The sequence below is a fragment of the Poecilia formosa genome, unplaced genomic scaffold, assembly GCF_000485575.1.
Source record: "Poecilia formosa unplaced genomic scaffold, Poecilia_formosa-5.1.2 Scaffold73, whole genome shotgun sequence".
NCBI lineage: Eukaryota > Metazoa > Chordata > Actinopteri > Cyprinodontiformes > Poeciliidae > Poecilia > Poecilia formosa.
Window position 1 is genome coordinate 409,840 of NW_006800012.1, and position 27,863 is coordinate 437,702.

General features: G+C 40.0%; 2 protein-coding genes across 9 annotated transcripts in view; both read left to right on the plus strand.

Moving 5' to 3' along the window:
• Positions 1-3,142, plus strand: part of fcer1g (Fc epsilon receptor IgFc epsilon receptor Ig) — an 8,087-nt gene extending 4,945 nt beyond the window's left edge. Inside the window, exons 2-5 of the mRNA XM_007555829.2 lie at positions 421-512; positions 1,801-1,848; positions 2,373-2,396; positions 2,488-3,142. Coding sequence (XP_007555891.1) covers positions 421-512; positions 1,801-1,848; positions 2,373-2,396; positions 2,488-2,541 — 218 coding nt within the window. The 3' untranslated portion in view covers positions 2,542-3,142. The remainder of the gene's footprint in view (positions 1-420; positions 513-1,800; positions 1,849-2,372; positions 2,397-2,487) is intronic.
• Positions 3,143-5,210: 2,068 nt separating this feature from the next.
• nectin4a (nectin cell adhesion molecule 4a) lies at positions 5,211-27,621 on the plus strand. 8 transcript variants are annotated; one of them, XM_007555831.2, is made up of 11 exons: positions 5,211-5,561; positions 13,897-14,091; positions 14,612-14,779; positions 16,129-16,407; positions 16,556-16,670; positions 22,292-22,446; positions 22,540-22,690; positions 22,958-23,042; positions 23,146-23,229; positions 24,746-24,937; positions 25,078-27,621. In XM_007555831.2, the coding sequence occupies exons 1-11, from the start codon at positions 5,507-5,509 to the stop codon at positions 25,426-25,428; spliced, it is 1,830 nt and encodes a 609-aa protein (XP_007555893.1). In that variant the 5' UTR covers positions 5,211-5,506; the 3' UTR covers positions 25,429-27,621. The 8 variants fall into 8 exon arrangements, with proteins under 8 accessions (XP_007555893.1, XP_007555897.1, XP_007555894.1 ...); XM_007555835.2 differs by having other exon boundaries at positions 23,146-23,211; XM_007555832.2 differs by having other exon boundaries at positions 23,149-23,229.
• Positions 27,622-27,863: the final 242 nt, after the last annotated feature.

A 27,863-nucleotide genomic window follows, 5' to 3' on the forward strand; every position in this document is an offset into this window, starting at 1 on the left:
GCCCCTGCAGTCAACTACAACACACGCCCGTGTAAAACTCATTGATCTACTTAAACTCTAAATCAGGATGTCATACAGCTGTTAATAACAAAGTGTATGATGATCTACGTCATGATTCTATGTTGCTGATTAAATAAAATCATGTGGTAATGACTGCGTATACATGTCTGAGCTTAGCACATGACTATCTGACAATGTATGCTGATATCACAGAACACCGCCACTGTCGCACCTTTCACAATTCACAATGGTTCAAACATTTAGGCTGTTGCCTAATAAGGTGTTTTTGTAAATGACTCCACACTAACATCATCATCATAGAGACCAGCTACAGTCACACACAGTGTGTAAAAGTGGAAGTCCTGTGTGTGTGCAGCAGGCTTTCTTCTTCTAACGTTCTGCTGTCGTCTCGTCCTCCAGCTGCTCTCTCGGAGCCAGAGATCTGCTACGTTCTGGATGGGATTCTTTTCCTGTACGGCATCATCCTGACCGCGCTCTACTGCAGGGTCAAGGTTCGCACCCACACAAATCTTTCTTTCTTATGAATGTTAAACAAACCGTAGAGTAACAAAACGCTACCAAGTTAAGTATGGAAGAAAAATACCATATATACATAGATATATTTTTAATGTCTGTGTCAGTAACATAAAATTCAGGGAAGGGAACCACTAGCTAAAGTTAACAGTAATCATAAACATTAGCGCTGCTAATGCTAAGGCACTAGGCCAACATGGTATTTAGCAAACGATAACGCTACAGTGCTTTACCAACATATGACGCAGAAGCTAATGCTAATGTGCTGCACCAACACAGTATTTAGCAGAAGCTAATACTAAACTTAAATTCAAACTGTATTTAGCCTTTAAGGACTACAACCCAAAAATTTAATTTCGACACATGTTCTATGATACTCTTAGACATTGTGTTTATGTTTATATCTTATTTATTTATTTTTATTTTTTTACAAAGGTTGTTCCTTTATGTTTGAATTTTAAAAAAAGCAAAAGTTAGCAAGAAAAATTAGCTCCGCTATTAGCACATTAGCATAAAAGTGCCTGCCATTGAAGAAATGTAACACCTGAAGGAGAATATTAATAAGCAAAGTGAAAGTCAGAAAACACATTTTCTAGACGGGTTTAAAGCAATATGTCTAGATGGAGGGCAGTCCAGAAGATTTATTAAAATAAATCCATAAAAAAAAGAGTTCTGTTCACAGTTTGACACAGAAATGGAACTTTTCTGCCTAAATGGAATGTTCCCTGCATGGCTGAAAATCTACATTACCTGAACAAACCATTCCCAAGGTGGTGGCAGCATCATTCTGTGGACATTTTTTTTCAAACATATACATACATTTAAACTGAGTATAAAACAAAATTTTCCACATTTTTATTTGTGAAAAATATTTTTTTGTCACTCCATAATTGGGCTGTACGTTGTGTTTTGTCTAACATAAAATCTCAATAAGGGCTTAGAGTTGGAACCAGGTAGCACAGGGCGCTGGTCTTGGTCTTGACTCGGTCTCGACTTCCCTCGGTCTTGGTCTTGACTCGGTCTCGACTTCCCTCGGTCTTGGTCTTGACTTGGTATCGGACCCGAAAAGTCTTGGTCTTGTCACGGTCTCGATACACTCTGGTCTTGTTCTTGGGTTAGGTGGACTTGACTACAACACTGGTTTGAACTATACGCTTTTGCACGTCAGTGTAGATTTTTTTTATCTTGATAACATCATGTATTTACTGCAAATGAATCTACCTGCTGCTTCAGAGGTTTATGTTTTTCTCTGTATATCGTTGACAGATCTACAACGCCAGAGAGGCCAGCGGCGGAAAAGGAAAGTCAAAGCAGGTGAGAGCGACTGCTCTACTAAAACAGGAGCCGCTGTGGGAACCGTGTGCGTGGAACGCATTGCGCTGCAGCACAAAGTGGCGTTTCAGTCAACAAAAAAGAAGCTGAGTTTCTGTTGAGGCTAACCTCAGTGGACACATGCTGAGGCTGAGGTTTTGGATGTGAAGAAGGAAATGAGCACACAGCATGCCTACATACATCAACCGTGCGTGTGCGTGTGTTAGGCAGTGTGAACGAGTTTGTTTCGTGGTGAGTTGCGCTAATACTGAGTATCCTCTCTGCAGTGGCTGTGACCACTGAGCAGCCGGCTGGTTAGAGGAGAATAAAGTCAACATCCTGTCCACCTTTCAGCTCAGCCCACTAAGAACAAGAGCTGCATGTTATTTTAGGACAGAGCTCTGCCTCTGTTTGGTTTTACTTTAAAAACTTGAATTGTTGGTTTGAGCCACTGTTCCAGTTCCCGTTTTTTTGTGTCACAATGACTATTTTGTCTCTAATCTCTTTCTCGTCTTTTTTTCTGTCAGAATGTGGAAGAGGGCATCTACACGGTGAGTTTCAGAGAACCGCGCCGCGTTAAGCTGAAGCTTCACATTATTCATATGTATATAAATATATTTCCTCCTCTCTCCCCTCCTTCAGGGTCTGACTCCTCACAAGCAGGACACATACGAAACCATCGGCATGAAGAAGTGATCTCACCCGGTCGCAGCGTTCTGTCTTGGTTTTTTTTTTTCTTTTGTATTTAAACATAACACATGTCACACTCTGTGTTTTTTATACCAGCGCTTGTTTCCCCATTTTGCTTTTGTTGAATCGAGCAGAAGTTGAGGAGGAAGAGATAGAAAAGAAGAAGTGATGCGGCTTGCTGTTTGAGATACTCTTCCTGTCCTCTTGGACATATTTAACATTTTATTTTGACTACTGATATCCTGAAGATGCATTTAAATGCTTAAGTGTGAAAAAGAAAAATAGGATTGTAATGAGAGGTTTTATATTTTGCGTAGATTTCAGGACCAAAACACGCTGATGGAAATTTCACTCTTTACCATTTTTGTAAATTTGACAAATTGCATATGCTTTCCTTCTATTTGTACTATTATTGTTTTATTTTTGTATGCCATAATTTCGGGGTAAGAGAATTATAAGGGGGGAATGTAATTATACTGAGCAGTATTTCCATTACACCTCAGGGTGGCAGTGATGGCATCTCCTTCACCTTTCTGAAGCTGATACATGTACACACAAGACTTTGTTTTGCACGCATATTCATATTAAAGAACTTATCGTTTAGAAATACGGCATCTCCGTCTCTTTATTTAACTCTCAATCAGAACTTTTTTAATCTTTAAGTCTTTCTTTACCACAAATTTCTGACAACAATCATTTCCTGCCAGGGCATTTTCATATAAATAAGATTAAATGTGGACACAGCTTTAGCTTTGGTCAGATATATAGATATGATGTTAAAATATTTGGAGTTCTAAGTTGGAGATGTCAACTGGAACGCCTTAAATTCAATGTTTAAACTAAGATGTCATAGAAACCCAGATTTAAAACCCAAGGAAAAGGAAGTGTTATTTGCAGCCTTATTTTTTTTTAAAATATAGATTCTCTTTCAGTGAGATTTCTGAAGTGCTCAGCTTGTCTTGAACTTTATCGAGGAAGTGTCAGCTTCATCCTAAACCATTCCACTCAGCTTATACCCAAACCTGAAAAACACCTGGCGACTGCTTTCAAAATAAAAGCCCATTTTAAAATCAAAGCTGAAAATTAGGATCTGAGTACAGATTTGAGGAGTTGACTTTGTATTTAATTAACACAACTATGTTTTACCAGCATTTGTAGTTTTTAATAGTTTATTCATATAAAATATATACATTAAATTTACAGTTTGAGAATTAAACTGTTTTAAACTTAGTCATGACCATTATAATTATTCCCTTACATTTTACAAGTGTTTGGATCTACAAATAGACTCTCATTGACATTTCTTGTACAGAAAGAGGTTTCTGATTTACCCCATCCTTAAAAATCAGTATGTTACACATAGAATACAGCGTAAGCTGTCAAAAATAACTCATTTGCAAATCTTTTTGTGATATTTACTCTCATTCCAAGTTCGGATGTCTAAGGTACATCACCCAATGATTTTTATTTTTCAGTGTCATATAAGTAGACGTTAACAACGCCTTCAGTTTTAATCGACAGCCTTTATGTGGAACAACTGTGTCAATGACGTAACAAAAAATAGCACATTTTTTAAAATTATGTTGTACAGATGGACTCTCTTAAAATAATTTCTGTTGTTCATTGGTGACTACATGCAGAAGTAGAGATGATTCTCTTATAATCGTATTATGTGCTGTTGCATTGCTGTACTTGGTTCTCTTGACTGTTAGAGAAACCAGCCTGCAGGGCGTTGAACACTTTTAAACATCTACATCAGAGGACATGTTCTTGTTGATTTGAAATATATATATACATAATGTTCAAGCTGTGCCTAAAAAACAAATCTCACACTAGTAAAGCAGATGACAGTTAGTAAGTTGTTACTGGAGCACCAGCCCCCAAAAGTAAAATGTGTAACGAAAAGGAACTGGCCCAAGCACCAATCCCTGAGGAACTCCACATACAGATCATAATATTCAGATTTAATCAACTTTAGGTGATATCTAACCTAATAAGGAAAGTCAGAATTTTATGACACTAAACATTAAACATTATTACTGTTTAATAACAGTAATAATGTTACAGTTATTACTGTAACATTACAGTTACAGTAATAACTGTAACTGCTATTACTGTTAACTGTTAACTTCAGACATTGGTGAAGAGCAACGTCTGAGTTGCTCTTCACCACAGTGACATAAATAGACGTCAGCTGAGTTTGTGGTTATGTCAAAGTAAGTGTACCAGAGAATATTGCCCTACTTATTCAGAAAATGAACAGGGAGATTACATTCTTTCAGCTTTCAACCATTACCGTGAGAATAAAAACACTTAATGTGGGGAGATTAGTTTGTGTCTTTCTTTTCGGTTACAGGCCATTGTGGCCTTTACGTTTAGGATTATACCTCTTCAACTTAAAGGGGTCATTGGTTTCCTCCAGAGGGAGGAGGCCCCTCCAGTTTCGGTCTCAGCCTGGCTGTTATGATCCGCGCTCTGTGTCATTGGGATGAGGTTCAAACAGGTTTTCTCGGGCATGCTTATTCACCTGCCTCTCCTCTGAGCCGAGCAAGTAAAGACGAAAAAATAACTGTCATGATGCCTTCACTAAACCAGAAAAGTGAGTTTTTCAGTGTGTGTGTGTGTGGGTGTGTGTGAGAGAGAGAAGCAGAGAGAGGGAGGGAGTGAGAGGCAGAGCGCAAACAGGTGTATCCTGAACAGGCAAAGGCTGCACCTTCTTTCACCACACGTCCGACCTGATGGCTTAACTTCACTCCTGGACAGAATCCCTACCACACTCTACCCCGAGGACCACAGCTCTTTGGACAGGACCAGGATCTTCCCAGAGTAGACTGTTCTTTGAGGATGATCACTCACCAGGAGGCATGACGGCTGCCCACTAATTTTGGATCCTACTCGTGGACCGATGAGCTTCATAGCCGTGCTGACGGCGTCCCGGCTTGTGCACAGTTAGCAGTAACGCCAAAGGAGGATGACATCTCTGCTCTACAGATTCTCATTGGGTCTCCTTGGGCTCCAGATCTTTGGTAAGATGGATTTTTTTTTACAACACATGGATGTGACTGAATGACATGATGATAAACTAAGCCTGGATGGTATGAAAGTGCTTTGAAGGCTCCTCATAAAGTCACAAACATTTGTGTTGATTACAGAGTAAGGTCATTTCCAGCCAGTGTGATATGCCAAGTCTGGATTTCTAATGTAGAGGTTTTGTTTTATGCCAGTCAGAGCAGGCCTTGTGAAAAACACTGGGGGTGAACTCTGATAGATCAGGAAAAACAGGTTGTTGTTGACAAATCTGCCTACCAAAGCTTAGGAACTGCATGAACCCTTCTTCTTTGTATGAGTTAAGCCTTAAAATGCCACAGGTCAAAAAGTCGCTACACCCCCCAGCGGCCCACTCTATTTCTACAGTGTGAAACGTCTTGGCACGCCATGATCTGTCAACAGGCAGTTGTTTGGAAACCTAATGGAGTCAACAACAATCCTTGTGGTGACATTGTGACACCTATGGGGAAAAAAGATCTGTTTTCCATCCATGAAGCCAGGAGAGGCTGAGGGTTATTCCAGTAATGCAGTGCAGGCAGATTCCACATTAAGGCCCAGACCTCATCCAGGGTCACAGACATTCAAACCCCACACGCACGCACACACACACACACACACACGCGCACACACACACACACACCTTAGTCTCTCAATACACTCACCAGCTCTGATGGTAAACGCATGAATCACATCCTTCCCAACTCATTACACTGTCCCACACACAGTGTTAGAACCAATAGAACCAACTGTTGCACAAGACTTAATTAAAGCTAATTGGCATCTGGAACCACAAACTTTATTGTGCTTTCTTCAGATAGTGATGTGATAGACCAACAGCAGTTTTCCACCTCTTGTATTTTAGGCAAATGTTTCAACGTTATAGCTTTAACTGTTCTTTATGTTGCTGCATGTCTGAGGAGACTCGTGGGATTCTGTGGGCAGGACTTTTTATGTCCTTCTTAACAATGGCTGTTCTCTTGCCACTTCTTGAAAGGCTAATGATAATCCTGTTAACTCTGAAGATCCTCCAAAGTTATCTTTGATTGAAACAAAGCACTGAAAGCTAACGTCCTCTGTAGTAGAAATCAGTGGTGGGCTCTGCTAGCTAAAAAGTTATTTGCATTAACCCTAACGCACTTACCATTTACATTAGTTTTGCTAACATTGAAGCATCACACCAACATGGTATTTAGCAGAAGTTAAAATCCTAATTTCAGCCATGTTGATACTTATTGTGTATTAATGGCACAACATGTCTTACAACATTGTAAATTGACCTCAATAGGGTCAAATTTGTTATTGAACAATTGCGTTTCAGGAAGTGATTAGAATATATCTTTCACTCATGGTTCCAGTTTTATGATTAGAGAGTGTTGCTAATGTTACTGCTGATTTTGCCTAATTGATTTATTGGTTTAGTCAGAAAGCATGCATGAGCATAAACATGTAACTGCTAGAAGATTTCTAAACAGTCAATGATGAAAACTTGAATGTCAAAATGTATTCAACAAAGATAAAACAGCCAAGTGATATGGTGCTTAATTCATTGAGGAGAAGCTAGGTTTGCTAAATGTTTTTTAAAGTTAGCCAAATAGCTAAAGCCCTAACTGAAAAATTAGCTCTGCTATTAGCACATTAGCATGTGCTAATAGCTATTAGCCAGGCAGACTCTGGCTAATAGCGTATTAGCTAGAGTGTGCCCACCACTGGTGAAAAAGAAAACACTTCCAGGACAGTTGATTAGGATCAACAAGTTTGTGGCCAAGAATAAAATTATTTTTCAATCACGAAGCAGGTATTCTCATCCTCTTACAAAGCAACCTGTGTTTTCTGTCATCGTCCTAGCGTGTGAGGAGCAGCTTTGTGTATAATAACATCATAATCATTGGTTCTCCTCAAGCCATCCACTCTGCAAGCACTCAGCAGTCGCTGGATCAGTTATGTAAGGGCTATATATTATTAAAATATTGTCCTTAATGGTGTTGGACTGATGTGTCCCTACAGTAGTTCTCTCTATACCTTCTACTCTATGTTGAGATAAAACTGCAGCACTCATTTGATTGGTGTTTGAGTTTTCAAAAGTCCTAGTTAATAAAAATGAACAAAACCATTACAGAGAAAACATACCTAAAATATATCTGTATTTGGATGAGTTTTTTCATGCCACTCACTACTACAATGATCACCTTATTCATATGTCCTGATGATTTGCATGCTTTGTGCGTGTGAATGGAGGACAAACATTCCTAAGTGAATAATGTAAATTTTTACACCTTTAATAATATAATTAGTGCTGCACCTTGATGACCTCAGAAATGGCCTCTGATTTTGTATATGAGCCTGTTTAGCTGCTTTATTAACTGTACTGCTACAGATCTAAAACGTTCTGACGTGTTATTGTTTACAAGGTGGATCATCTGTTGGAGGAAGTCGGGCTCCACCCTCTACTTACCTTGCAGCAGACGTCCAGCCCAGTCCCAGCCTTAATTACACTGATCAATGGGATTGGATTCTTGGCTCATTGTAAATATTGCCTCCATAATACTGCAGCTGCAATATTATGGAGGCAAAAGCAGCATTTACCTGGATAGCGAACAGTATCGATGAAACTGTTGCCGAAACTGTTTTTTGGCAACAGTTTTCTGTTGTAAGTTGAGATCCCAATTTTAAAATGGTGGCTCTGTTGCGTAAGTTCTTATTAGTTCTTTTTTTCCAAGACTTTTGCCTTGGAAAAAAACCCCTCTTTGGTTAAGACGTTACTTTTTTTTTTTAATCCCTCTGGTTTTGGATTCTGTACAGCTGGTAGGATTTTTGCTCTTACTATTTTACTTTCTGGAAGTTGCCATGATGTGCAACAATGCCGACAAGACATTGTTTTTACAGCTAGGAGGAGCTGATTAGCATTTCAAAAAAGCTCAAACTGACACCTGAACTACGACCCCAAACCCTAGAGGAGTTGAAAAGGAGGCTTTATGGATGCAGAGAGAGAATGAGGAAGTTCAAACCATCTCATAGCTCCAACTCCAACATCTCTCTGCCCGGCTTTCTAACCTAATGGCAGACAGATTTAAAAAGTGGCAAAAGCAAATGAGGTGGATTAGCAGATCTTGCTAAAAACTGATGGAGTCATCCAGGACATGTTATTGTGGAATATTTTCTCTGCTGTAAAGACATTGAGCTGTTAGCTGACAGACATGAGACCGTCCCATTAACAGCCTTCAGTCAGAGGCCTCTACAGATTCATTGCGAGACTGACTTCTACTGGAGAGTGCTCCTTCCCAAAGCATCATCATGCAATAACTCTGAAGAAACGAGTTATGACAACATTAATGCTATTTTGGGATAATAACTGAATTGACTGCAGTCAGGAATAAAAATAAAAATAATAATAGTATGTTTTATTTATAATGCCTTTTTATCTTGAAATCTCAAAGGTCTACAAAAGAAAAATTACAAAAGATAAAAAAATAAAATCAAATAAAATGAGATTAAAATAAACATCTAAGAAAGTGACGTTTGGAGAGATGAATGGAGAAAATGCTCTTAGCATTGATTCTAATCCTTTTCAAAATCTAAACTATGTGTTTCTGGTGGCCAGTTGTAGCAAAACAACTGCAGTGTAAACCAGTTCCTTAAAAAAATACCACACCCTACACACAGTTAGCTACCAAGGCCAGCCACTTTACCGCTCTGTGCCCACAAACACTCCTACACCAACACCAGAAAATGTGGAAGTTAGCTGATTGTTGGCGATTGATTAGTGGTGGCTGTCAGATTGTTTTAGAAGACAAAGTTAGGCGCTGAGGGTTTTAAAATGAGCAGCACTGCTAGCTAGCACTGCTAGCATATCAGGCTACATCACAGAGGTTGATATGTTGTGATACAAACAGCAATGTGCTGGGCTTCAGCTAACCTGCAGGTAACCAGCAGTCATTAAATCATCTAATCTAGCTAAAAAAAAGACTTTTACTCTGTTGTCCTTCCTCCTGCTTAAAGTTCTCTGCATTATAGAGAGAACATACTTGGCTGCTCCCCCCTCCCCCTACGCCACCCTGCCAAGATTGAACAAGTTGTATTAGCTTTCTCCTAATTATTACCTGTCAACATTCAGTCTAAACCTTCACGCTGAGTTGCTTCTTGTACAGCTCTCTTCCTCGTGGTCTGGATTGCAGAAAGCAATTTAGCAGTTGTGTTTGCCTCAGGGTCGGCGCCAACGGCCTTCAGCTGCACACCGACTGAAGAACCAGTGTCAGGATCAGATTCTACGACATTCAGCGATGGAGTCTGGGCTTTCAGGTGGTTTTATGTAGAAATGTTTGCATTTCTGCATTGGAGGAGGGGAAACTGTTAGCTATGTCATATAGAAGTGAAACTAGAGATAGAAGCAGGTAATCTAAAAATACAAACAAACAGCAAGTTTGTAATTCGGCTCTGATCCACTCACTAGTCTGTCATGTTGAAATAAATAACTTAATTATAATGGCATCTCCTGTGTGTTGCTTTTAACTTTTTGTTTTGCCACGTGCCTTATCAGATGAACAGAATCAGTGAGCAGGTTGTCAACATCACCTCTGGAATTACAGCTGTCACAAAGCAAACAATGAGCTTTTTCTGTATCAGGCTACCGTCTGCAAATTCAGCTCCACTTCTGCAGCGTGCCAGGAAAAAACAACAACCTGCTGACAGGTGCAAACAGGCAGGTGCACCTTTACTATTAAATTCAGGTTGCAGAGTTCAACATCATAGCTCTGACTATGTGTGTTGTGTGTGTTAGACACCTAATACACAGGGCCATTGAAGATTTTGCTCAGAGGCCCCTGTGACTGTGGTGTCCGGACGCTGAGGCAACCTCAGAGAGTTTGCTTTGAAAACCCATCCTGAGCAACTAGTTACGTGACATATCTTTGCTGGTACTCACCATGCTTGGTAGACATCCAGTTTTCCTTCTCCTCTGTTTTCTTTTTCTCGGTTGTTCATTTCACGTACAAAGTCTGATGGTGTTTTATCTGTTTTAGAAACATCACAGAAAATGGGCTAACTGACGTCAGAAACAGAGGAACAAATCCCACTGAGGCAATTGTTTGCACAGGATTTCATTTAAGGGTTAGAGACATTGTTGGTTCATTTAATGAAACTCATTTAATGATAGACAACTTATAATTTTAGATGCTTATCTGCTTAAGGAGATGTTTAAGGAGGCATCATTTATTTCTATTTTTAGATCTGAAAATAAAGAAAATCATAAAGCATAGCAGACCTGTTTGTGAGGTGAAATAACTTTCTGATTTAGCTGTGCTATCGCTGGTGGTTCAGTTGAAATATAGCTGCAGATGTGTGTAAATTGTCTTTGCTGGAAAGGAGTCAAATGGAGGTGGAGGTCGATCTTGTTCATTAAATAGGGAAGAGAGAGCAATTAGCTTGAGACCAGGAATCGAACCTAGGACAATTCCATTGAGGGCTATTGACTCTACACATGGTGTGCACTCTACCCACTAATCCACACAACGCCCAGACAAACTGCAAAAAAAAAAATAAAATAAAAAAAAAAAAAATTAGTCTGCTGGTACTTTTGGTTGTGAAATTTCAAGGAAATTATTTCATTAAAACAGAAAATTGCTAATACCTGCAGTTAGATTTTATAACTATTTTCACAAAGCCTGGTGGTTCTTTATGATGTTTTATTGAAGGTTACTTTGAATCACTGAGGGTCCAAAGAGCCACTAGTGAACGGTTTTATACTTCTGCATAAATGTTCTGTATATGACGAAACAAATGTATGCAGAGAACATCTAGTTCTTAATTGACGGTTGGAAACAGAGCTGGTTACCAACTAACAGTCGACTGAAATGGTCCAACTACCTCCTAAGCATGTCTAAGATCTGCAGAGTTATGCTAATGAACCGTCATTTGTCAGAGTGCACTGAAAAATCAGTCCTGAGTTCCATAATTTTGGGAAATTGGTCAAAACTTAAGCTAGAAACTGATCTTATCCACAACCTCATCCACCTCCATAAAGGTCTGAAAATCAGCCACTGTCGCCTTTTACTCTGTCGTGAGAGAGGACTGACTGACAGACCCCACCCACCAGGTCATGTCTGCACATGTCTGGTTAACAATAGTCACCCAACTGTTGTCAACTTAGCAAATATTTAGACAAAAAAAAAATCAATATCAACCAAAATTGGAATAGGCCTGATCGACCATAAAACTACAATTGGTGTATGTCGAGTCATTTGATTAGGTGTAAGTTCTGTGCCAACATGGAAGCACCGTGATGAAGGTTCTATGTTTCTCACCTCAAGGAGTGAGCTTCCTCTCAATCCTATGAATGACAGAGGGATCAAAACGTCCAGCAAGAGAACGTCTGTGACCATTTTGGCAATTTTTATGATTATCCAGTGAAATGGAGAACTACGTCTAAAGGCAAACCTGATGAAGACGTTGCCTCAAGATCAAAAGCTTACAACTTCAATTTAAAACAAAAGCAAAACTCACCAGTTTTTGCTTTGGCATAACCTGCTATGCTCAAGAGAATAAGGAAGCCTTTAAATGAAATGAAAGCATTTTCTTTTTCATTTTTCTAGCAAACTTCTGCAAACAGATTCTGATCATTCTTGGCACCAAAATCAGGAAATTATTCCATGAACTCATACACATCAACCTTAGTCTATTGGAGGAACTTTGAGACCATCTACATGATTCTACAAGGCTTTGAAAAAGTATTCACAGTCTTTGCTGTATTTGATTGGAATTTCCTGGCATAGGCTAACACTAACATTGTATACTAGGGATGAAGAAAAACAATAGAAGAATCAAAAGGGTCATGATTCCTAAACTCAGCACCAAGGTTAAACACAAGGGTCTCAGGTGTTTGCTGCATGCCTAACCAGAGCTGACCTCTACCTGTTGGGTCAATGGGATGAAAAGCAACGGGCAGCACAAAGTCTTTGGGGAAAAATAAAAAAATTGCCATTTGTGCAATTAGAGCTGCAAGCCTATTTAAATATATCTTCAATTTTGGACATCTAGAGACTGAAATTCTTCTTTTCAAAATAGCACAAGATTAGAAGTTAAGTTATGTTTCGCTACAGACTCACAGTTGAATTTATACTGGGTCATTGATCTACATCAGTTTCATCGTACCTCTTGTTGTTTTTAGGTGTATTGTTTAGTCTATTAAGACTACATACAGCACTCATCAGACTCCTATTAAGTCTGACAAGTTTCAACCTAGCATAAGACTACCACCGCCATCTTTCTCCAATGAGGAGAGTGTCCTGCAGCTCTTCCAGAGGTACCATGGTCCTCTTGGCTGCTTCTCTGAGTAATACTTTCCTTGTCCGATCTAGTTTATGTGGCTAAATGGGTTTGCAGTAGAGTTCCTTGATCTTCATGTTGCTGTTTGTTCTCTAAAGTTCTTTAACAAATCTCTTTGGGCCTTTACAGACCAGCTAGATTTATTCTGACCTGTCAATGGGTCCACAGCTAGGTCTATGTACATAGGTGGACTTCATCTATCCATGCATCCATCGACTATACCCACTTGTCCTTGAAGGGCCGTAGGGAGGTTGAGGCACCTTGAGGTGGAGTACATCCTGCACAGATTGACAAACACACTCATGTCCTTTCATCCTTTTTTTCCCACTTATCCTGGGTCAGGCTGCAGGGCCAGCAGCATAAGTAGGGAGTCCCAGACTTCCCTCTCCTCTGCCACTCAGGCCAGTTCCTCTGGGGGAATCCCAAGGTGTTCCCAGGTCAGCCAAGAAGCATAGTTCCTTCAGCGGGTCCTGGGTCTTCCTCTGGGTCTCCTCCCGATGGGATATGCCAGGAACACCTCACCATAGAGGTGACCAGGAGGCATCCTAACCAGGTGCCTGAGCCACCTCGATTGGCCCTCACAACGTGGACAAGCATTCATGCTTAAGGATAATTTGAGACCAATAAACAGTCACAATTTTGGACTGTGGGAAGACACCAGATTACCTGGAGAGAACCCACACATCCATGGGGAAAACATGCAAACTTCATCCAGAAAGATGGAAAGATTCCCTAATTATGTAGACGCGGATTTTATTTCGGGCTGAATACAAGTAATGTGCTTCACTTTTCAGATTTTTATTTGAAAAAACAATGCACCCTTTTACTTCCACTTCATAATTATGCACTTCTTTGTCTTGGCCTATCACAAAACATCACAAGGTGATAGATGGGCGTTTTTATTTGTAACATGGCAAAATCTGAATAAGCTGAAGGGGGTCTGTGTCACACAACAATGATTATCTTCATCTTTTCCCAACCTTTGTGTTTTTTCAGTGATGGGGATACAGGGACAGTCTGAAGACGCTCCAGCAAAGGTTTCCTTAACGACTCTGGAGGAGAAAGAAACCGTCCTGCCGTGCCCATACGAGCTGAACGGAGAGAAGGTGGTGCAGGTCACCTGGTATAAGATAGGCCTTGATGAGAACAAGGAGCAGATGATTGCTGTACACATGACCGATGGCCAGCATAGTAAGTTGGAATTGTCTTGTGATTATATATGTTGTTTTTCCACCCTTTCTACTTTATCTGCTACTTACAGTTTCACAGATGACGTTGATCTACTTCCCCTCTCTTCACACTGACATTATTTCTATAGCTTATCTTGCTCTCTTGTTTGTTTGACCAATCAAGCAAGATGGCTCCCAACTGTGACTCTATGCTTAAATAAGGCTGACAAAAATTTTTTTTTGCTGTTAACATTTTAACTACCATCCATCCATCCATCCATTTTCTGAACACCCTTGTCCCTCAGTGGGGTCGGGAGGGGTGCTGGTGCCTATCTCCAGCTAACGTTCCGGGCGAGAGGCGGGGTACATCCTGGACAGGTCGCCAGTCTGTCGCAGCATTTTAACTAGCAAAATGCTTTAAATGAAAAGTATCGTCAGACCGTTGAGGTCTGTTCTGAACTCACTGGACTTTTTTCAGTCACTTCCTTCCTTAAATGTCTCTTTAACTCTCTGACCTCTTTCACTGGCCACTCTCTGTGCAGCGTCCGACAAGTGGCAAGGCCGCGTGCACTTCAAGAGCAATAAACCCATAGAGGACTCGGCTCTGGTCATCACCAGCACAAAGCCCTCCGATGAAGGCGATTACCTCTGTCAGATCACTCTTTTCCCGTCTGGGAGCATTGACAAAGAGATGCATCTCACCGTGTGGAGTGAGTTATCTCTCATAAATCTGATGTAATGTGGGTAAAAACTAACCCAGTGTAAGTGATGAACAACAAATGTAACCTAATTGTTCACTTTGGTTTAGGTATATAAATCTTTTGTATGTCTCTAAAGCAGAAGAAAAACTGCGTAATTCTATTGCTCTCTGATATATGTTATGACTTTTCCTGTTATTTAGGGTACTCAAGTGATACTGGTTGGCTCTATCCCATTATTGCATATTTATCTTGTGTTTCAATGGTGTAGGAAGTCACTCTGCCTTAGGTTAATAAAACCTCATATTGCCTAGCTACACATCCATTAGTATTGCATATTATGGCAATTAGATCTCAGCTAGATCAGGCTGCCATAGATTTTTTATAGATACATTCAAAATTTCTGTGGACATGGCATCAGAATGTTGTTTTTGTTATGCTTCTATGTTTCAGATCTTTAAACAACTTTTAATAACAAAGATAGCCTGACTTGTTCTAATTGGAATAAGAAGTGATGATAATAATAAAAATAGAAAGCTATCCAAATGGTTCTGATTGAATTTAATTCAGTTTATCTCAGTTTAATTTAATTCAACTTTGTTCAGTTCAATGTAGTTAAAATTAATTATGTTCATTTCAACTTAACTCAATGCATCTAAGCTCAGTACAGTTGAGTTTGGTTAAATTAAATAAAATTAAAATAAATTAATCCATCCATCCATCCATTTTCTTTACACCCTTGTCCCTCAGTGGGGTCGGGAGGGTTGCTGGTGCAACCCTCCCGACCCCACCTCTCACCTCTCACGTTCCGGGTGAGAGGTGGGGTCACCCTGGACAGGTCGCCAGTCTGTCGCAGGGCAACACAATTAAATTAAATTAAGTTAAATTAAATTAAATTAAATTAAATTAAATTAAATTAAATTAAACACGTTTCAAATCAGTAAAATTTAGTTCAGTTCAATGTGACCTAATTCACTTCAATTCAGTTCAATTAAGTTAAATTGATCAGAATTCAGTTCAACTCAACTCATTTGAAAAAACATTCAATTCAGTTCAATTTGATTCTGTTTAATTCAATCAGATTAAGTTAAATTGAATTCAGTTCAATTAATTTAAGTTCAATCCAGTTAATCTCAACTCAGTTTAGATTAACTGGATTGAACCATGTACAGTTGTTAGTTGACCATGTACAGTTTATTTGTACATGGTCAACTAATTAAAAGTAGGACAGAAAAATAAGGTCAGATCTATGGATCTGAGTGTTTTTATTTTTTGTGGAATAGATTAATTGCAATATATTGTCTTTAACCTGCACTAGCTGTCCTCTTTCTGATAAACTCATATTACAATCCTCCTTCCAGCCCTTCCCATCAGCTCCTTGGATCCTGTGGATGTAAAGGAGGGTGATTCCTATAAGGTGGTGGCCTCCTGCCGCTCTGTGGCCGTCCCACTTCCTGAACTCTCCTGGGACACAGAACTGAATGGTAAAACTAACAAACTGATCTCTGACAAGGGGGTTGTCTCCATACACTTCTCTCTGCACCCTCTGAGGAGTATGAATGGAAAGAAGCTGGACTGCCTGGTTCAGTATCCAGAATATGACAGTCCACGCAGGATCGAAAACCGACTGGTGGTGCACTGTGAGTATACATTCAGTGAATCAGTTGTTGCTATTTACATCATTTCAGATTACACTATCACTAGTAGAGAGAAAGCCAAGCACAACCCTCTTTACTCTCATCTTCACTTAAATGACTAGAGCCTGAAAATGGCTTATCTTTCTTTCAGTTCCTCCAAATGCTGAAGTGTCTGGCTACAGTGAACAATGGTCTGTCGGTATGGAGAACGCTGCCCTGACGTGCAAACATGAAGGAAGCCCTGAACCAACTCTCACTTGGACCAGGTACAACAAACTCACCTACCCCTCTGGTTGTCTAGGAACTGCATGACTAACCGTCTGATGTGTCTGGTCGCTGGTGCTTCTGTTAATACTTGCAGAGCAAACGTGCAAATTATTTTTGGCCTGTTATGTTGTGAATTTAATTGGAATGTTTGTTGAAGTTGCAATTAGGTTGTTCCCAGGATGTAGGTAATATTTACTGATACTACCCGGTCATTTTAGATGTAAAATACCCATTAGACGTGGGGTGTTCTTCATCTGCCCCCACCTTCTACTTCTCTGTACAGTTGAATTTTTCCTATAGATTGTTCAGTCATACTACAATGTTAGTCTGTGGTTGGGGTCAGTGTTGTGCACAGACATTTTGGGGGGCATGTGCTGGCTGGCTGGTCTGACATTTATTACAGGCAGATTTTGGCAGGGAAAATTACAGAAATGCTGAGGGAGTCGTAGAGTAGGCTTTTAAATCTAGAATATGCTAAAAAAGAAAAAAGAGATTTCAAAAGGACATTTTGGGATCATGGTCCTGTTGTGGGTCCTGTTGTGTAGTTGGGGATAACCACCATCTGTTGGACAGATTTGACTGGAGTACAGCTGTACAGAGGCGTTTATGGTGAACTCAAATGATTGTGAAATAAATCCCATATTATTACACTTCTACTCTGCTATGCTTGAAAGTTGGTCTAAGATGTTTTTTGATTTGTTTGGTGATATAGTGGGTGAATGATAGACTACAAAATATGTCACTTATGCCTTTTAAAAAAATACTTATCTCAGGTGATTGCTGATGTCACAGTGCTTTGCAAAACTATCATCAGTACTCCTTGAACTTTTTTACATTTTGTTGCTACAAACTTAAATGTATTTTTAGGATAACATGTGCTAAGCAACACATAGTTACACATTATTTTGCAGGGGAAGAAAAATAATTCCAGACTTTTTAAGAACATTTTACAAAAAAAGAAAAAAAAAAAAGCTGAAAAATGTAATGTGCAAATGTTATGTCAACACTTTGTTAATTTATCTATTTTGTGATCGGTCTAGAACAGCTTTCCTCATCCAGGCTGTAAGTTCTGTATTTAGATCCAATCGTGCCAACAAGCCTGACAAGTTCCTGACTAACATGATGCTGCTGCCACCATGTCTCCCTATGATAGTAACGTGATCAGGTGAATGTTAATTTCCCAGTATATCATTTTGCATATTGGCCAAAAAGGAAAGATTAAGCAGTGCACAGTATCAACAGATTCAGAGGTTGTTGTTGTTGTTGTTTTATACTGCAACCCTTGGTCACTAGTGATCTCATGCAATTTACCTTCAATGCCACCTAATTTATTAAGAGACTCCACCACTCTTTAATAATTTGGTGACATCAGAAAGTGTCACCAAATTACACCTGCTTTTTTTATTCAATTCAATTAGAAATACTTCAGATATACCAAAGAGAAAATAAATGTTGTCATAACTCATATTGTCCAAGTGTCTTCAAAGAGTTGTTATGGATGGTGGTGCTGTGGGCAGGAAGGAAATCTGGTCAGTCTGACATTTAACTGACATGACATGCTAACAACTTAGTGTCCGGATAGCAGAGTCGACACAGGAAAATCACAGTAGCATGTTCTGGATGTCACCTGCAGTGCTAATCCACCTCACAGTGATGGGCACACTTCCGGTAATCTACTAATGTGCTATAAATAGCAGAGCAAACTTTTCAGTTAGCGATTTAGCATTTTTGCTAACTTTGAAAACTAGAGCTCTTAGCTTCCCTTCATTTGATTTTTCCAGATCAGTTCAAAAGCAGTTCTTTACTTGGCTGTTCAGTTGAAAAATGTTCAACATCTGTGTTGAAGTTTTTGTTATCGACTTGTGAATTTTTCAAGTAGTTAGACGTTTATATTTGTGCTCATATTTTGAACTGTAGCAGCTTCATTTCCTCTACTTTCTTTCCTTCAACCCCCCAGGAACTTTATTTCAAACAAGAAACATAAGAGGACAAAATAAAACATGAACAGTAGTTGACAAGATATTAACATAAATACAACAACTGGGGCGTTACGGAATATGTCAAATTTAAATGGGTGCTTGAAGGTTGTAGTCTTTCAAGGGGTGATATAATTTGAATTGAATTTAGCGTTATAATATTAGCTTCTGCTAACATGTTGGTGAAGTGCTACATCAACATGTTGGTCTGCCACTTCAGCGCTAGCTTCTGCTAAATAATGTGTTGGTGTAGCACTTTAGCTGTAGTGGAACTAATTGTTTATGATCAGCACTTTAGGGTTAGCTAACTAACTTTTTAGGTAGCAGTGCCCACCACTGGCATTTCATTTGCTTTCGCTGCTCCTAGTTAAATCTCTATGTGGTGGTTTGGTTAGAATGGCAAGCAGAGAGACGTTGGAACTGGGGATTTGAACCTTACCCTTTATGATTGATGAAAGAGTAGTTCAGGTATTATTTGAGCTTTAGAGATGCTAATCAGCTGCTCCCAGCTGTACAACAACACCTTGTTGCCCCAGTTACGCATAATAGCAACCGTCTGACCGTAAAAAAGCAAGGGCAAAAAGTTATGCGGTTGTGCTTTGCTTATTGGTCTGCCATATAAAATCTAAGTAAGACATTTAAATTCATGCTTTTAAACTGAGAAAGTTTGAAAAGATACTAGAGTTGTGAATATTTCTGCAACGTGCTGCACCCTGACGCTCCAGAGCAGGAAGAGATCTGCTCAGCGAGCTTCACCATGTCCTCTTGAATTGTTAAAAACCAACTGCGAGAGTTTGTGCTGCCCTAATCCTAATCAACGATCAGTACGCACGTTGAACTCACAGGCCAAAACTAAAGCCAACTTTGGGTTTCATTTGAGAAGTATTTCTCAGATCCACCGCCTGCTGCATTAAATATTCTCAGGGCGTGGCGCGACTAGAAAAATGTGTTCTGTGAACAGAAAGAGTCACAGCTCCTATTAAATAATGAGAGCTGAAGTTGGACCTGCAAGACAAAAAATACAGAAAGAATGGATTTATCTGCTTCAGAAATACAATAAGGACTGCTAGGTGTTTCTGTGAGCTGCTGCAGACTTAATGATGATGATTATGATATGCTTATTAATTGCTATGTTAGTCATGGAAACACCTATTGTAAAAGGTGTTTTTGTGAGTAACGTTTACCGTACACATACCGATCACTCACAGACACGCTGGGAAGTGAATCTGCACCCAAAATCTGTTGTTACATTCAACCTCTTCTTACTCACACTTTGCCGCAGCGGCAGGCAAACCTGTTGGGAGTAAGTGGCAGCAGGTGAAGTAATAGCTTGTGTCACAGTGTCATGTTGTGGCTTGTGCCGAAAGCAGACAGATGAGACAGTTTCACACGAAAAAGGGGGAATGAAGAAGAGGGCGGGGAGGAGGGTTCAAATGAAAAAAGGAAAGGGATGAGCAGAAATGAGAGAGGTGAACCAGGAGCAGAGAAGTGGGGTGGAGTTAGCCATTAGTGGTGGAGGTGAAGAGGAAATGAAGTTGGTGGGTATGTCTGAAAAGCTGTGAGAGTGATGCTATCACTCTGACGTGTTAGATGCAAATGTGAAAACAGCAAGTTCCTCTTTCTGATTCGTGACGCGGAGCGCTGTGAAATAAGTGAGCTCTGTGTGAAAGCTAACTCGTTAGCCTCGCGGAATGGCGCCTACCTGGAAACTTCTGGGCTGCCAGAAAAACAACCCAGCGTGGGCTGTATACTAGCTTAGCGTTGGCTCTGACGTAGTCTGATCCAGGCCTGGATTGACTGAACTCAGTCTGGCTTATTAAGGGTAGACTTAGGCCGGTTATTAGAATCATTCTGTTAATATTATGGTTTCAAAAGCATTAATATTATGCCTCATTACATTCCTATGATTTAGAGTCTGGATGTTCATGGCACTGCCACTCAATCATCGGTTGCTGTGAATAGCCGATAGCTGCTGATTGGACAGATGTCCAGAAGACAAGCAATATAACCACAAAATGTCATGGCTGAAGAATCTGTTTGTTCACAGAGTTCTGTGTCCAAAGATAATATATTTTTAATGTACTTGTATTATCCTTTTAACAGAATCTGACTTCAAAATTTCTAAACTACCCCTTAAGTATTTTCATTTGTCATATTTCTACCATCTTACCATTTCTTGCCGAAGTCTTATTAGGTAGTTCAAGCGTGTTTCTAGCCCAGCAAGCTTTGTGTTTTGTGTATAGCAGTGGGGGACGTGCATGTGAGTGTGTTTTGAGAGATAAGTTGATAATAAGTTATGATGAAACTTTAATCTATGTAAAGTGAATGAAATGCATTCAAAACAACTACAGTGGGGCAACTCCCTTCACAGATGCTGAACTCGTGAGTCACCCAGCTGGTCTGGGTGCTTAGCTGAACAAATGCCTTTTTTGCCTCACACCCTCTCTTCTAAAAAATAAGAATACTGTTAAGATTGGGTGTGAAGCTGTCAGAACAATCAAACGTCATGATCTTTCATCTTTATGTGCTGAGCTTTCCTGTTTGCTTGTTGCCAAACAGGGATGCGCTCAGATGGACTCTAGGTGGGGCTGCAGCACCCAACATTTTTCTTTTGGACTAAAGAAGTGCCCTTCTGAAATCTTTTGTTGTTTTGTATTTGTTTCTTTTTATAACAGTATATTGTGTGTGGCCCAATGTAGCATTTCTGGTTTTAAAAACCTATAAAGTTCTTTTCTGGGATTGCACTTATCCATCCTCCCAACAACTCTGCTTCCCAGACCCTTGTAAAGAAATCCATTGCCATAACATGATGCTGCCACCACCACTATGTTTCATCATGGTAACTTTTTTTTTTTTTTTAGAACTAAACAAAACAAGCAATCCACAGAAAGAAATGTTGAATAATTTTGCTCTCATCTGCTCAACATTTCCAACATGGCTGGTAATGAGTTGGAACTGGGAATTTATCTCATCAATAATTGCTTTCTTGATTTGTAGAGTGCAATTAAGGCTGCAGTACATAATGTTATCAAAACATTTTTTTTTTTACTTATTGTAACTCTGACCATGTTCTGACAGTATGGTATGAGACACATAATCTGTGAACAAACTCGAGCTCCTCTCCCTTCTCTGAATGCTAACTAGAAACAACGAGTCAAAGGCAGGTCTTAGTTCTGTTAATCACAATCTCATGTGGCGCTGCTCATCCCACCGCCCCTCTTCCCTGACTCTCTGCTACCACTACAGTTTTTCCATGTAGGCAGATCCTGTTGCAAATTCTCAGCCTAGTTAGCGTTGCTCCTGACGACGGCAGATGTACGGCTAAAAGTTGTTTTTCTGCCATTAGTGCATTTAGCAGCAAATACATGAGTTGAGTGACAAAATTAAGCCCCTCCTTCTGGCTCTGATTGGCTGTTTTTGACTGGGAGCAGTGTATTTCTTCAGAGGTGAATAGCAGCTCTGGTGGCAAGTGGAGGAGCTCAATCTTTTCACAGATTATCGGTCTCATAATAAACTGTCACAACATGGTGACAGTTTTAACAAATGTGTAAAAAAAAAAAACCAAACAAACAAAAAAAAACATATTCTTTATAAAAGTTACATGATGCAGCTGAATAGCTGAATTTTTTTTGTTTTGCCTCCAGATTAGGTGGACAGCTTCCTAGCGGTGCAGTTCCCCACCCCGATGGGAGACTCGTCTTTGAGCGACCCCTTAACACCAACGACTCCGGCACCTATCAGTGCTTGGTGAATAACTCAGAGGGTGTAGATAAGGACACTGTGACCATCACTTTAGGAGGTAGCTGATGGAGTGACCCTTCACTCCAACGCAAACTGTGAGAATCCATGAGGAATCTGTGTGAACATTAATCTCAGTGTTGTGCTTCCACAGCTTGTTGTGCTCCTGATAAGTGGATGATATTCATGATCATGGGAGGCACGGTGGCCGGCCTGCTGATTCTCATGCTCGTCATCTTCTTCGTCCTCGCTTGTCACCACCATCGCAAGAACAAGAAGCTGAAGAAGGAGCTTACTCAGAAAAAGTACAAGATAAGATTGTTTTTTTTTTTAATCAAGATTAGATAAGATCAGATTCAGATTATCATTTCCAGAGGGCAAATTGATTAAATATGCATGAATGAAAACAAGTTAAAAGCCATGAAGCAGTTTTGACAGAAAATACAGCAGATGTGTGAGTCAATGTGTAGAAAGATGAAAAAATTTGAATCTAGTTTCATATACATTATCTATATGTGATGCAGCATTAAAACCTTGGCTAAATGTTGTCTTCCCATCTCATATCTTTCCAGAGAGGAAATAAGCACTCTGTCCAGACAAGCTTCGTTCAGGAGGGTGAACTCTGTCAGCACTGATGCCAGAGAGGTGTTACTAGAAGTTAGTCTTTTATGTGCTGAAATCACTACATTTTCAGCAGACCTCTTATTAGTTGTCATTTTTCCCCACCTGTTTTAATGAGTAAACCTATTTCTTTTCACAGCAGCTTGAGGAACACCATCCTCTGAAGGTGGAGGGAACCCTGAGGAACAGCCTGTCATCCCTCGGGGTCAGTCTACAGATCAATGTAAATCTGCATGCAAGGCCAGGGCCTGGGACTGAGGCTTTACTGTCCAGATGCCGCGCGGCTAAGTTCTGAAGTTCGGCATTTCCGATCTGAATGTAGTGCGTCTCAGACTTTGTTATCAACAGTAATACAATGTATAACCAAAGACCTTTCAGACGGCGATTTCTTGGGACGTTTGGGTTCTTTGGCTTTACATCCTCACTCCTCTCTAAACTACTTGTAGACAAGTCATTTGGCTGTTGATTTTGAAGTATGAAAACACTGTCTGATAATATAAGCCTAATAGATTCAAAAAGTCACTGGTTACTATAAAAATGTCAAAGATATAACTTAGCTCTAATTTCTACAAATTTTGTTCAAACTTTTAAAACGTCACAAAAACAAACAAAACTAAATTTGAAGTTGTTTCCATGTACTGGTTTGGTGTGACTCAACCTACACTTGGTGTAATTTGGTCAGATGTTGACACTACATATGATTGTAATAAATAAGATGAAACGGTGGCAAATTAGTATGGACCACACACCTTGGAAAAATGGAGGACCTCTGTGCTGGAGGATTGGATTTTGAAAATTTTTCTGAGTTCTGTGCCTCTGGTGACGCAGAAACCCATCAGTGAATGGGAAAGTTTGAAATTGAAATGGTAAACTCACTTTGTCTCCTAATGTTTTGGAATGATAATCCTCTGACAACAGGAAAAAACCTGCTTCACTTTGAATGCATGTTTAACCTAATGAGGAGAAGAGCTAAACACTTTTTATGTTAACGTCACTACCAAAGTCGATCATGTCCAAGCGTCGCATAGATTGTAGACGGACTGCAAACTGCAGACAAACTTCCTGACAAATACACCTCTGGAAACACAAGAGACTTTGTTTAGCTAAGGAAGCAAACCGATATGTTTTAACTATATCGGTTTTAGTAGCTGGATTTGATTTGGTTTAAGAGAAATAAAACCAAGACAATGTCAGAGCCACTAGCTTCATAGCATGTTAACAAATAAATTCTATCACCCATAAGCTTCCTATCAAGAGTAGGATATCACCCATTAGCTTCATACCATGCTAACATCCTCAATGAAAGGAAGAATAGAAGCACTGCTGTTTAGATGTTGTGTCATGGCAGAAGGATAATATTTCAGGATTTTTCGGTGTGGGCTCTTCTGTGTGTTTCAGACAGTTGATTAGAAGGCTGCATCCTCTATTTGCTTCCTTTTTAATATTTATTTAATATATTTTATTGAAATTAACCTTGTTGTTTTACTGACTTTAGCAATCCAGTGTTGCCCTAGAATGTGAAAATATTCAAGGGCATGAGTGCCTTTGCAGGACCCTGAAACAGATAAAGTCACAACATAATTATAAAACATCCTGGCTGGGACAGAAATATAGCTTTACATATTCATAGCTCTGAGCAAACTCGCCTTGTCACACAATCAGGAAACATTATTATCTATGCAACTGATAAGGTCATCTGTTTATGTTTTTAAAAAAAGCATGTTTTTCTGCTTTAACAGGAGCAGGCCCGTTGCCGTGACAGCAGATCAACTGTCTCAGGTGGGCGCGGAGGAGGGGCTCCTGCATACGATTCTCTCGGCAGACCGTCCATCTACAACAACTCCCGGAGGGGGAGGGACAGGCCTATGGATCGGGACAGCGAAACCCGGCTTAGAGTAGAGCAATATGTGAGAAACAGCAACATGTCCTTGGTAAGTGTCTCATGCTGCCTGCGGCATGTCTAAGCTTGCAACTACCAAGTTATGGAAAACTTCTCACCCAGCTTACTAAACACTTGCATATTTACCTGATGACAATGGGACTAGTGATGGTCTCTTTTCTGCCATTGCAGCAGGACCCTCGGTTGCTTCCTCCTCTGTTGCAACCGACATATCCTGTGGTCCACTCAACGGAGATCGTAAGACGGATGAACGGCAATGCCGTCATCCCAACAGAGGGGGGTTCCCATTCAGGAAGCGCCATCAGGAACTACCAGCCCCCTACCATAAGCTGCACATACCCACAAGTAACTTATGACGAGGATGAGATCGACGAAGGGCTGGGCGGCCCTGCCAGTCAGGAGCATCCTGACGACCAGGATAGCGTTGCCTCCAGCTCGAATTTCTCAAAGAACAGGATGAGCCCTCAGCCTCACAATCATAACCCCCACACTTCATACGTCCACAAGGCCCAGATTGTTTAGCTGGTAGCAGCTGAACCTTAGGTAAAACCCCAAAACTGGGCAGTTGTGCTGTTGGACACAAGTCACCCAGAAAAAGCATCTTTTACTTTCTGCTCAGTATGGAAACTGACTTCACTCAAGAAGGACGACTACTGATCTCTACATGGACGCTTAGAGATCAGTCCCATTGAAAACAGAACATGACTAATTTCCCAGTCGTTGCAGCTGCGTCAGCTTTTGCAATGTCTTGTTGTTTTAAGTGGGTTCAGCTGACAGGTGAACACAGCTGAGAAACCTTGTGCGTATACACCTGAAGCATTTCACATCAGTGGAAACCAGGAAATGCAGGAGGAGTACCAAAAAGAACAACTGTGTGGGAAAGTATGTAAATCAGAGGAGTCTATTGCAACACCAGAGAAGCAAGGGCGTATTGCTGAGCTGGTGGTGTTTGGTGGAAGAGTAACCGTGCATGTGACAAAGTCGAGTACGCACAACTGTTTGGGAACTGATCCAGAAGTTGTGTGAGTGTCTGGCCACACCTGTAACATGCATTCCTCTGTATTGTCTCTGAGTCTTTCTCAGTCTGCATTCATCTCAGGCATTAAGACAAGAAAATATGTCTCATGTACATTTTCACCACATATGAACTGCTTTACATCCGTTAGACTGTGTTTTATTAAAGTGACAGTTAAAACGTTCTTTTCCTTTTAAAGTTCAGACGTTTCCACATGCAAGGTCGGTTGTGTCCTGTCACTTTGCACATTTAAAAACTCCACATGTAATGCTTTTTCACTCATGGATACTGTGAAAAGAAGTGTAGTACACCCAACTTCTACATGTTTTTAATGAAAATTAACATTGTATATATTGAAAGCATAAAAGCGCATGAAACACAATGAACTCCAAGTCAGTTCACCCCTTTGCCAACTTGCCACAACATTTGTACCCAATGAAATTAAGTTTACTTCCTTTTGTAGATCTGTTGTTTTTTAAATTGTAAAGTATAAAGTTACAAAAACTCTTGAATGGCACTTATAATTTAATTCAATTAGATGTTATTTTAAGAAAACTTTACCCCCCCACTGTCACCGACTGGCGTTCTTATTCCTGTATCAACCAGCTGTGACATGTTTCTATCATGTGGTTTGATCACAGATCACAGATCAAACCACAGGAAAGAAAGTCTTCACTGATAGCACATACCCACGTTTCCTTTCAAAAGGCTGTGAGCAGATTCTAAAAACACTCTTTAAATAATCAGTTTTGGAGCGGGTAACGTCCCCCTGGTGGGTACGAATCGACGCTCGGTCAGTACGAAACATGGTAGTTGACTCCTTCTGGTATTGGACAAAATTGAGTATGAGATTACAAAGAAGCAAAAGGTCCAATAAAGCCTGTTACATGTGGAGTTGCCTATTGCTTGCATATGGAGGTATACTCTACACAATAATGAATGTAAACATGGACATTTCTGTCTACAAGCTGCTCTGGGAGAGTTCTCTGCCAATGTGGATCTTTCGATAGCAGCAACAGAATTATGCCTTTACAAGAGGAATGTGACGTTATCTTTACTACTTTGATACTCTGACAGAACCAAACATGTATTTTCCTTTATTTTTATTGTCTTTGGACTGTTGGTTTTAACGTTTGGTTGCGATATGTTTTAAGTGTTGTTGGGTTCTGTTACTTCCCTCATAGGGGCGTGCCAAAGGGAATATGAAAATATGTTTTGCTTTTTCTTTGTGGAAATTTAAGTATTATTTTCCTCCATGTTACACAGCTTTCCTGCTGCAGATATGGCTGCTTCCCCTGAGTTTGAGATCTTTGGGTCGAATGTTTATGCAGTTTGTGACAAACAAAGCACTGATCCCAATCACCTCAAAGGCGAGAGCCGTTGAACGGCTCACTGTCGATTTATTGAGGAAAAGCTCACCCTGCTGTGCATAGCTGGGAACTGCAGGTGGCTGGTAGAATTCACTGAGCTATGAAATATATTTTTTATTCCAAATATCGTTGTGTTTCAGAAGATCTTCCTGATTTGGATTTTAGTTTTTCCCTTGGAGGGCGTATTGACATTGAGGATAAATATGGGAGGGTAAAAGAGCATCGGCGTCATCCAGTTACTCGAGGAATTTTTATTTTTATTTTTTTTTTACTTTGAACATGTGAACCACTGCAGAGAATATCAAAGTTTAAATAAATACTAGATCATCACTGTGGCCCTTGTTTGCTTCAAGCTTTACCCTGTTTATCTTTCTTTCCACTAGCTTCATAAGGGTGTCAGCTGGAAAAACAGGTGCTAAGCCACTGTGGGAACTGCTTTAATCTCTAAGTACATATTCATATATAAGGTCAGCACATAACTGCTTTTGGTATACACTGCTGTTTGTTGGGTGACAAGTTACGTGAACGCATGATCCCAGTCTAATCAGACCTTATAAAATTGCATTAAGCAG